Raw genomic sequence first — 12,294 nt, 5'->3', positions numbered from 1 at the left:
ATGTTACCTAATTAAGAAGTGAGAGAAAGCTCTGTGTTGAATACTAAATTATTATAATGGTGTGCAAGCAGCAGCTCGCGTGCAATTAAAACAAGCAAAATTAATTACTACGTTAATATGAAGTCTTCACCGAATGAATCAAAAAATCTTTGTCTGTCGCAGTAAATACAAAAAAAACATATTATAAAATCAATTTCTTCAATACAAGTAAATTTTCATCATTCTTGCCATTCCGCTTTCTCGACCGTGGCTCACTTCGTGATTACCGATGCGGACTGACTGTCTCTGAGTCCAGCATCCGTGAGGAGCGGCCGACGCAGAGATATTATTGCAGACGCGCAGTGCTGCAGATGATATTGCGCGCTGTCTGAGAAACAAAGGAGTGCGACTGCAGTCTTTGTATCCTAGTTACAAGGGAAGCTGATAGTGAACAAATATAAACACCCCTTTCAACTGAAAGAACATCTACTGGCCGACCTCGGACTGTAACAACACCGTAAAATGTGGCGCGAGTGACAGCACTCTCCAATGTGCTCAGTACTTAAACATGCAGCTGCCCTGGAACTTATAGAACCATCTGCATAGAGATCTTCACATACACTTCTACAAAATGGTGGTTACCAAAGAATGGAATGAAAGAGAATTTGAAACTCGCTAAGTTGCGACCGAGGAAATTCTTCAGAACTTTTCCCAAGTCTCTATTTTGATGAGACCGATTTCCACTTGTTACATACTGTAAATAAACAAAATATTCGCTGCTGGGCAGCAAAAGAGACTCAGAAACTTCACCAAAGATCACTTCACAGCCATTGTGTGACAGTTTGGTGACAACCTTGCAGTTTAGTCCCTTTAATCTACGAACCCACCAACCAATAGTTTGGTGCGCAGATGCTGAACTAGGAGTCTGGAGTCGGGCTTTTTTCGAAGAAGCTATCGTAACGGTAACGATTAATTCAAATTGCTGCTGTCGTATGACGGAAACCTAAGTTAAACCAGTTTGTTGGACACCATTTGAGAGAAGTCTAGTTCCAACAATATGGAGCCACAGCTCACATCTCTTCGCGTTCTCTACAAATTTCGAGAACGTATTTTCCTGGACTTCTTCTGTCCTAGTGAGGAGACATCGCCCTGCCCACAAGGTCACGCTATTTATCACTTTGCGATTTTTTTTTTTCGTTGGGGACACTTCAAAGCTCAAGTGTACGAACGTCGTGCAACAACCTTGCAAGCAAGTAAGGAGGCACCCAGGAAGTGGTTGCCATTCTACCGGAAGTAACTTGAAGAAGTATGGACAACTTCCGGGAAAAGGTTCGTCATGGTGTCAGCAATGGAGGACGCCATTTACCGAAGATAATTTTTAAAACGAACTAATCTGAAATGGCATGGTATTTGTTTTTGCAAATAAAAGTATTTTCTCTGTATCTTTGTTTCTTTGTAACCACCTTTCTACCGCATCCTGTTCGTCCACGAGTTTTTGACCGAGTACTACTCTTCCATTGTCAAGTGATGACTGACAGCAGCGTGTTTCTCTACTTAATTGTTATTTAAGTTTCATCTACATCTACATCTACATCGTTACTCTGCAATTCACATTTAAGTGCCTGGCAGAGGATTCGTCGAACCATTTTCACACTACTTCTCTACCATTCCACTCTCGAATGGCGCGTGGGAAAAAGGAACACACAAATCTTTCCGTTCGAGCTCTGATTTTTCTTATTTTATTATGATGATCATTTCTCTCTGCGTAGGTTGGTGTCAACAAAATAATTTCGCATTCGGAAGAAAAAGTTGGTGACTGAAATTTCTAAATAGATCTCGCCGCAAAGAAAACCGCCTTTGTTTCAGTGACTGCAACCCCAACTCGCGAATCATATCATTGACACTCTCACCCGTATTGTGCAATAACACTAAACGAGCTGCCCTTCTTTATACTTTTTCGATGTCCTTTGTCAATTCTACCTGGTAAGGATCCCACACCGCGCAGCAATATTCCAGCAGAGGACGGACAAGTGTAATGTAGGCTGTCTATTTAGTGGGTTTGTCTCATCTTCCAAATGTTCTCCTAGAAAAGCGCAGTCTTTGTTTCGCCTTCCCCACAATATTATCTATGTGGTCTTCCCAATTTAAGTTGCTCGTAATTGTAATTCCTAGGAATTTAGTCGAATCGACAGCCCTTAGATTTGTGCGATTTATCGTATACCCAACATTTATCGGATTTCTTTTAGTACCCATGTGGATGACCTCGCACTTTTCGTTGTTTAGTGCCAATTGCCACTTTTCTAACCATACAGATATTATCTCTAGATCATTTTGTAATTGGAATTGATCGTATGATGATTTTACTAGACGGTAAATTACAGCGTCATCTGCAAACAATGTAAGGGGGCTGCTCACATTATCACTTAGATCATTTATGTAAATCAGGAACAGGAAAGGGCCTATGACACTACCTTGCGGAACGCCAGATATCACTTCTGTTCTACCCGATGATTTACCGTCTATCACTAGAGGGTGAAGTGTCAGCGGATCGTTAATGTCATACATGGCTGAACATCATCTACGATTTTTAAAATGTCTTAGATGATTTTGTACATCAGTTAAAATATAAGCAGTTACGGTGGCATATGCTGGTGGTGTATAAAAATGATCTTGTTCACAACTGTTATGGCATCGGTCTCAAGCAGACCTTCGCAGCCAGCCAAGAAGTATGTAGCCGAAGCACCAATGAAATTCTACATTCTGGTACTAAAATAATATCGGTAGCACGCTGCAATGCAGCACTTTGCAACTTTTGTCTCCACATTCCAGCCCTGTGTGACTCCTGGGTGCAGTCATTGATCTCTTGCCTTGCTATAATGATTAATAAAGAAAGTCCGCAGTCGACACGGTACTGGACGGCCCCACGCTACAAATATCGCAGACGCCTTTCTGGGGAAGAAATGTCCGCCTGCAAGTACTTGTGTCGGTGCTGACTCCGCATTTCCGATAACACTGCGTGATGAAGGTGGATGGGTATTGGTTGAACTGCTGGATGCAACTTAACAGTTGTCGATGGGGAGGATGGAGAAGTGATTCAAACAGAATGATGGTGTGATTTGGAGCGTTGATGACTAGGAAGGTATATCTCGGGTCGGATTTCATCGTAGGGTGCAACTAGTTGGTTAAAATTCTAATGACGAAGGGTGTATAAGGCATGGAGATACATGGAAGGTGGAATACGAATGCATTGGCGCTGGTTACGTCGACAGGTATGTTGTGGATAGGATGGTGCGTGCTGGAATGTATTGGGTCTGAAGATACTCCAAGAAGAAAAGAGAGTATGCCAGTTGGATGAGTTGGTACGTCGTGTCGTCGCTGCCTTCATCCCTATACGAGGGTTGTCCAGAAAGTAAGTTCCTATCGGTCGCGAAATGGAAACCACAGTGAAAACCAGAAACGTTGCAACAGTTAGGGACACCTTCCACCTACTACTCTACATAGTCGCCGCTCCAACTTTGAGTTTTGTCATAGTGTTGTATCAACTTTCCAATATCCTCGTCATAGAAAGCAGCCGCCTGTGCTTTCGGCCAGTTATCTGCACTGGTCTGCAGCTCGTTGTCTACGGAAAAATTTTGTCTTCATAGCCAGCGGTTCTTGTGAGCAGAGATGAGACTCAGGGAGAGCCAATTACAGACTGTATTGTGGGTAATCACACACTTCTCATCGGAAACGCTGCATGGGCGTCTTCATTACCTCTGCAGTGTGCGGCCGAGAATTGGCACGAAGAAGGAACTGCTCGACAGTTGTGTTATGTGGGCTGCACGAGACAGGCGAAATCTCTAATCAGGCCTTCATACTTTGCGGGAGACGGTATTCCGTACGCATCTTTACGTGCTCACTGTTTACTCAAAGCTTAAAAGAGCGACGCGACACGATCGACGGGCATGCTAGAGATAATGCCCAACACATCTCTGCAGAGCTTTACCGGATTTTCCCAATGGTTTCCATTGCGCGACCGATCGGAACTTACTTTCTGGACAACCCGCGTATAACCTTGGTACCGACTACGACGACACCAGTGCTCGATCCCTCGCCGTATGAAGCAATTCTTCCGTCCCGTGCCTGCCGTGCTCTCTGTATCCACTAGATGCAAGGGTTTCATACTGTGCTCAGCTGCTAACCGCCGTCCTTGTTGATGCTTTATCAGATATTTCGATTTCTACATCTTCTTTAATTACGCCATCCGAGTAATCGCTAGCCTTCGCGTAAGTAAAGAACTCCCCTCCTGCACCAGACTGTTCTCCTAGGAGTAGCACTTGAACTCACCGTCCTTCGTTATTTATTGCATATACTACAATCTCTGTCTTTGTTCAGAGTTTTTACTCACTACAGATCTCAAACACTAAGGCTCTCTTCCTTGCCGGTATTCCCACAGTCCATGACTGACTTTCATACAGTGCTCTTATCGAAACGTGCATTCACGGAAAATACTTTCTCAAGTTATGGCCAATGCTAGATACCAGTACATTTATCTTGGTCATGCCATTAATGCCCTCTTTGGCTGTGCCAGTCTGCTTTTTGTGTCCTCTTTGCTTCGTCCATCATGAACTATTTTCCTTTCGAGGGAGCAGCATGCCTTCACTTCATCTACTTCGCGGTCCCCAATTTTAATGGTATACTTCGTTATCTCATTACTGCTACGCTTCATTACTTTCGTCTTTCTTCGGTTTACTGCCAATCCATAATGTGTCCCCAGTACACTGTTCATTCCATTCAGTAGGTCCTTGCTCACTTTCAATGAGGCTAGCAATGTCATCAGCAAATCTTATCACTGATATCCTTTTACCATGAATTTTAATTCCACTCAAGAACCTTTCTTTTATTTCCCTTTTTGCTTCTTCGATGTATAGACTGAACAACAGGAGCGAAGGACTACACCCACGTCTTACATCCTTAATAATCGGAGCACTGCGTTCTGAGTTGACCCTCTTGGTTCTTGTACATATTTACAGTACCTGCCTTTCCTATAGCTTACACCTATTTGTCTGAGAATTTCGAACATCTTACACCACTTTACATTGTCGGGCGCTTTTTATAACTCAACAAATCTTATCCAGTCTTGATTTTTCTTAAGTTTTGGTCCATTATGAAACGCAACTTCAAAGTTCTCAATTTTCTTTTCCATTATTATGTATTTAATTTTCGTTTGCATCTAGGATGCATGATAAGAAGTTTGTTTCCGTGGCCGTTTTGAACCTGACTGCAGAAGTATTCGCACCGTTGTGCTCTTGCTATCTTCGGAATTGCGTCAATGAAATGTTTCCGAAATATTCATGATATGACTCCTGACTGATGAATGCTAAAAAGCAACTTGTGTAGTCATACAGGAAACCAATTTTCAATGAAACGTGGGAAGCCTTCAGTGTGCTTGGCGAAGATTTAGTTAAGAAGCTCGCATCAGCGTGTAACCTCCCCCTCACTTATCGACCTTAGTGACAGTGAAAAATTAAACCGCGTGTAACTAATGGAAATTTGGGAAAAGCAATCGTCACCGAAGTTAACTTGTCGGTAAAGAGGGAGGAAAGGGTTACATCTAAATGAAAGGAAAAATGCAAATGAAACTGGTGGAAATTAATTTTGAAAAGGGGTAAAGTTAATAAAAAAAGTAAATGTGCGGCCGTTACGTTAACAATTAACTAGCGGTAATTAGATATTTGAGATTTGGGGGAAATTACGGTCGCCAGTCCTAAGGATTATTACTATAGTAACTGAAAAAGAAAGGTTATTACACATATAATTAGCTCTAGAAGCGTGGCAACTGAAGGTTGACACGTGTAGTGTGAAAACTGAAAATTTGTCAGAAGTAATAAATTTCGCTACACTCTGACTTAATTTAGCAAAAGAATTAACAAAACCGGAAAATCGAAAGTTAATTTAGTGACTGAAGTTGATAGTGAGCTTTCTTTCTGAAGCACATCGAAATTCAGTAAAATACGGTTAGTCTTGGACTACCTCAACAATCATTTCAAAAGCTACTTGAATCTACGCAGTTTAGGAATAAGAGATTTAACTTTGAACTTGAATTAAATGATTCTGAACAATTAACAATAGTAAAATTTAGTACGTACCAGGCTGAGCTGCAGTCACAGGTAAGCTAAAATACGGTAATAAATCTCGCAGTCTTAATTTGTGCTTGTGTAATCTAAATATTGTAGCTACCTATAAATACCTTAACTGAACTTTGAAATTAAAGCAGTGAAATCGAATGATGCTGGCGTTTGAATTTCAACGACACTCGGGTTCATTCCGGAAAAGGAAGGGACCCTGCTTGGTAATGCAATTGGGACAATGAGCAACGAAGGTTCATGCTACGTTGCTGTAATTTACTTATGAAAATGGAACAGTTTGAAAAGCTGAGGTCTGCCATACAGTTCTAAAACTTTACGTGCTTCCAGTCTTCCTTGTTGGTTGATTGAAGGTTTGAAGCCGTCGATCGAGGAGGTGGCGACAGTCACTCATTGTCGGCCGTCGCTGTTGCAGAAGCTGGATGTTGGCGCGCCTTCTTCTCGACACGGTCACCAGGCGAAACGATCTCTTGATGTGCGCCAGCTAATGCTTCCCGTCCGCGACACCGTGTCAGAAACAATCATAGCAAGTCGAGCGCAATTACATGCTGCCCAACCCCGAAAGCGTGGCAACTCGCGGGAGCGTCACACAACGCACCTGCTCCACTGCACCACCCCACCCAGACCCTCCCTGCTCTGCCCGCGCTCCACGCGGCAGAGTTAACACTACCAAAGATCCTAAACACTTTGGTTCTCCACATGACTTATCGATGTATTCGTTCGATAGCATAGTTTTCCCTAGGCCAGACCCAGCGTATAAATACAAATAATATTCACAAAACAAACCAATTATAAATCGACATAAATGCATATATATATATATATATATATACAAATAGTAAAACAATTACAATATACAAAGACACAGAAATGTTATATCTTCAGGTAACAAAATAAGGAAAAAAATTTGCAGTGCAATAGCTGGAAATAGGAGGATATGCATTTCCGGCGTTACAAGCGTTCGGAAGGCAATGCTAGTCCCTATGACTCGCCAAACAATAACCGACACATGTTCAACAGGAAAATTGCCTCATTCTGGGAAGTGAATGACGATCGGTTGCAAATAGCTGTGTTTACAACACGTCTAATTTGGCTAAAGCTGATACGCCACTCGCCAGGATCCGAGAAACGGGCTGGATGGTAAAACTCAATCACGCCGATATCAGCTCCCGCGCAGCGCCCGACATTGCGCTTACAATGAACAAGACAAAAGCGATTATGACGCTTTCGAAGAATTATATTGTCAATTTTCAAGGTTTTCATTCGCGAGTGGAACATGATACTGGAGATGAAATAATACTATGAAGCAATGTCTGCCACATTACACATAGCTGCTAGCGAACTTTTTGGTTATGTGTACACGCAGATTCATCGCCTCATTACCCTTTCTTTAACGTGCGCCACCTACACTGAGATGACAAATGCCATGGGATACCCCATAAAATTGTGTCAGACCTCCTTTTCCCCAAAGCAGTGCAGCACCTCGACATGGCATGGATTCAACAAGTTGTTGGAAGTCCCCTGCAGAAATAGTGGTCCATGCTGCCCCTATAGCCGTCCGCAACTGTGACAGTGTAGCCGGTGCGGGATTTTGTGCACAAACTGACTTCTCGATTATGTCCCTTAAATGATCGTCAGGATCCATGTCGGCCGATCTGTGTGGTCAAGTACTTTCCTCTAACTGTCCAAAATGTTCTTCAAACCAGTCGCAAGGATATGTGGCGCGGTGATATGGTACATTGCCACCCATAAAAATTCCATCGTTGTTTGGCATCATGAAGTCAATGAAAGGCTACAAATGGTCTAAAAGCAATCGAACCCAACCATTTGCAGCCAATGATGGGTTCAGTTGGTCTAGAGGAGCCATTCCGTGCAAAGACAGATCACATCATTGTCGAGCCACCATTAGTTGGCACAGTGCTTGTTGACAATTCTGGTCCATGGCTTCGTGGGGTGTGCGCCACACTCAAACTCTACCATCAGCGGCCATGTCGGTCGATCTGTGTGGTCAAGTACTTTCCTCCAACTGTCCAAAATGTTCTTCAAACCAGTCGCGAGGATATGTGGCGCGGTGATATGGTACATTGCCACCCATAAAAATTCCATCGTTGTTTGGCATCATGAAGTCAATGAAAGGCTACAAATGGTCTAAAATCAATCGAACCCAACCATTTGCAGCCAATGATGGGTTCAGTTGGTCTAGAGGAGCCATTCCGTGCAAAGACAGATCACACCATTGTCGAGCCACCATCAGTTGGCACAGTGCTTGTTGACAATTCTGGTCCATGGCTTCGTGGGGTGTGCGCCACACTCAAACTCTACCATCAGCTCTTACTAATTGAAGTCGGGACTCATCTGACTAGGCCACGGTTTTCCAGTCGTCTAGGGTCGCGAAACAAGAAGAGGCGCTGCAGTCGATGTCGTGCTGTTAGCAAAAGGCACTCGCGTCGATCGTCTGCTGCCATATCCCATTAACACCGAATTTCGTTACACTGTCCTAAGCGACACGTTCGTCATGCGTACCATATTGATTTCCTCGGCTATTTCACGCAATGCTGCATGTCTGGTAGCTCTGAAAACTCAACGCAAACTCCACTGCTCTCGGTCTTTAATTGATGGCCGCCGCCCAATGCGATGTCCGTGGTGAGAGGCGATGTCTGAAACTTGGTGTTCTCGGCACTCTCTTGACTCTGCGGATTCTGCAATACTGAATTCCCTAACGATTTCCGAAATGGAATGTCCCGTGCGTCTAGCTCCAACTACCATTCGGTGTTCAAAATCTGTTAATTCCCGACGTGCGGTCATAATCACGTCGGAAACTTTTCACATGAATCACCTGAGGTCAAGTATAGTTCTGCCAATTCACTGCTCTTCTATACCTTGTGTACGCGATACTACCGCCATCTGTATATGTGCATATCGCTATAACATAATTTTTATCACCTCAGTATATAATGAATAATAAATCCTGGCGCCATTTTTCGTCACTTAAGCGTGCACAGTATTTCTGCAACTGTGTTAATACTTTTATCTTCTGGTGCGAATTGATCAAGGGTCGGTAAATTCTGCATCCCAAAGCGATGAGGTAGTTCTGAATCATATTGTTACTTACAAGTCGTCTTTTTTTCTTGTATCTTTATGTGGTCGGCAAGTTAATTTTTGGATATGGCTGGATGCCCATCCTGTCACAAACCCTTCCAGCTCGCTCCCCCCTCCCCAGTGGGTGGTTCTGTGTTGGAATGATTTTCCTACCACTGCTTGAGGCCATTCATTCAAGTTACCTGGAACACGAACCAGGATGTTTATTTCAACCTTCTCGGTGACCAAATATTTCCATTTCTTTTACATTTTAATGGTGAGGACACCGTGTCGTCTTCCAAAACGACAACAGCCATTTTTCACAGGGCAGCATAGATACGTTCCTTGACGAACATGTATAACGTATACACAAAATCACATCTGGAATTACTCGCTAAATCGTCCAGTCCAGTCAGTATCTGGCATTATTTGCAGCAGCGAGTGAAAAGCAACAATCGACACCGCCACTATTTTGTTATCTTGCCGGATCTAATTATTAATCAGTGACTGTAGCTAGGTGTATGACACATCCGAAGAAACTTTTGATTCCCTACCTCTCCGAAATGACGCAATTAGTAAGAATGGAAGCTGCGTGGCGCCGTATTAACTTTACGTCCCCTTGGAGTGACAAACTTGTTTTCTTTTTGTGTTTTTTTAGACCACTTACTAGTTAAAAGCCGCTGTAAACTAATCATCAGCCGACAGCAGCACCATCTGCCCAACATGGCGTTTATATTTCTTCCAGCTGCATATGAATGTACGCCTGCCAGGAGTTTCGTCTATCTGGTAACGAACATCGTTACTAAATAAACAAATATATATTAAGATCCACAGTTTCACCATGTTATATCTACAGCCATTTCACTGCTGGTAGACGGTGTTGATAACTCAAGAACGCTGTGGAGTACTCACCGATACAGAGTCACGACTTGATCTTGCAGCTGTGCCGAGGTCCACCTTCCTCCAGCTGTCCAGGAAGTCGCGCACGTTCTGCCTCGTGTTGTCCACGATCCGGAAACCCGTGATGTTGATAGCGCCGTACTCCGTCACTTCGGTCTCCCACCGGTCGTCCATAATCTGCGAAACAGCCGTAGAGGTGATACTGAAGTACGCTGCCTTGTTTTGAGTAATCCTACACCAGCTGCCACTCACCCGTAAGAACACAGAAACAGCTATCCCACACCTTAAGACGAGATAACGAGTTATATAATAGGCATCCCCATTGTTACCAAATTCTCTTTCTATCTCTCATCAACTTTTCACCACCTCCTGATTGTCATTGTTACCTCTGAAATTCTTCCAATCTATATATTCCTTCTATTAGCATACAAGTAAATGACATTATATGCGTTGTCTTGACCTTATGGTGGATGCATCGAAACTTCCAGACGTAGGATTTTTATAGCTGGTATGATTAACGCTTATTGTGCAGATTAACATTACTCTCTGTTTGTTTTCAATAAACTGACGCAGCAATCAGCACTGAACATATGGCGTCAAGTACGGCAAATGGTTCTCTCTTGACCAAGAAATATTCTGCGGTGCGTATGGCTCCTGTCCGCTGATTGTCGCTTATTTTCAGACGTATGTTGGGACCCAAATTTCTTGATCGGTTGCTTAGAAAATCTATTTCTAGTTTACTTATAGCAACATCGCTCTTGGAGGGGTGTGTCTGTGTTTTCTCTTCATGTCAGCCGTGCCACAAGTGAAGTACAATAAATTGTTGCGTATCATGTAAGGGACAAAACAGCGGTGCAACCAAGTGTGAAGACTTTCCCTCCCGTTTCCATTAAATCTGTCTCTCAATTTCTTAAAATACTGCGTCATATGGAGTAACTAACTGCATAATTATGCAGCGGCATTAGAAATAGTAATATATATAAATTTCATAAAATCAAATGGTCCTTCTATAGCAAACATATTGTACATTTTCACTTTGCAGACTGCTTCACTCGGTGTGGTATTATGATTGGGCCACGAGATATCTGCTGTCAGAGGAGCGAGAGCCACGGGTAAGAGGAAAGTGACCTGTGCACACAGGTCCGTGCTGCGAGCATAAGCCGTCTCACTATTAGTGTAGTAAGTGTGTGATGGCGCTTCATACAGTACAGCCCAGTCAACGAAGGAAAATTAGAGGAAAAATACGCGTAGTCGTTAATTTTTATACAGTGGTAGGAAGGGGAATGACATAATAAAAATCCTGATCGGTGGGATGTGAGCGTGGAGGAGTTTACGTTTTTCTTGAGTTACTCGAAATCCGCGACCTCTAGCGAAAATGTTTCCTAGTGTAAAATTAAATTACACTAAATTTCTTACAAATAAGATTCTATTATTTTTTCTCTAGGACTAATAGTTTCCACGTCGCAGGGGATAGAAAACCGCATATTTTTAAAAATAGTGTTTTAATGGTATCAAATTAATGTGTGTAGTTAAATAACGTGGATTAAGAACAAATACTAAATGTTTGTACCACATCTAAATACAGTAGAGCCGTATTAAGGGACAAATTGAGTTCTGGGGGTTTTAAATAGTTGCAAGGCAGGGGATGGACGGTAGAAGCACGAGGGAAGGTAGTTCGCCAGATTGTGGTTATACACTTCCCTCTTTCAGAAAATGCAAAATGAGGAGCAAGCGGGCCATTCCCCGTTATTTCCACCGTACTACATCACCAAATGAAACTACAGGGTGTTTCACAAAGTTATATCAACCCTTCCGCATCTCAACTTATGAATCATTGACGACGGAGTGTGAAGGTATGCCTTGGGGTTGGGATTTCCCACAAAGGGTGTTAACGTTTCATGATGTACAGATATGAATTACTGATAACACTAAAGCAAGGAACGCGTGTGAACAAAATGTATGTAAGTCTCCGCTGGGGAAATTCTTACGAGGAGAACACGGCAAGTGTCACAACTCGATTTCCCAGAAACGTCGCTCAGTGGATGAAGGGTCAAAATAAGTGAACACGTCTCGGCTTATCCGTAGATATTCGACCGTCTCTGAGAAAACGACCGACAAAGTTTTCGACGTGCTTTATCTGCTTATAGCGAGCGAGAAGTTCAGCCGGATGGGTAGCAATGTGGCTAGCGTCGCGGCTTCATACTTTTGCGCT

The 12,294-nt window shown here is 43.0% G+C and overlaps 1 protein-coding gene across 2 annotated transcripts in view; it reads right to left on the bottom strand.

Annotated features, from left to right (window-relative positions):
• The window catches only part of LOC126187579 (glutamate receptor 1-like), a 417,690-nt gene that overhangs the window by 89,416 nt on the left and 315,980 nt on the right, over positions 1 to 12,294 (bottom strand). For both annotated transcript variants that reach the window (XM_049928746.1, XM_049928747.1), the window contains exon 7: positions 10,095 to 10,259. In XM_049928746.1, the coding sequence (XP_049784703.1) occupies positions 10,095 to 10,259 (165 nt within the window). The remainder of the gene's footprint in view (positions 1 to 10,094; positions 10,260 to 12,294) is intronic.

Source organism: Schistocerca cancellata, chromosome 5 (genome assembly GCF_023864275.1).
Source record: "Schistocerca cancellata isolate TAMUIC-IGC-003103 chromosome 5, iqSchCanc2.1, whole genome shotgun sequence".
NCBI classification, from domain to species: Eukaryota; Metazoa; Arthropoda; class Insecta; order Orthoptera; family Acrididae; genus Schistocerca; species Schistocerca cancellata.
This window is presented reverse-complemented; position numbering and strand designations above follow the sequence as displayed.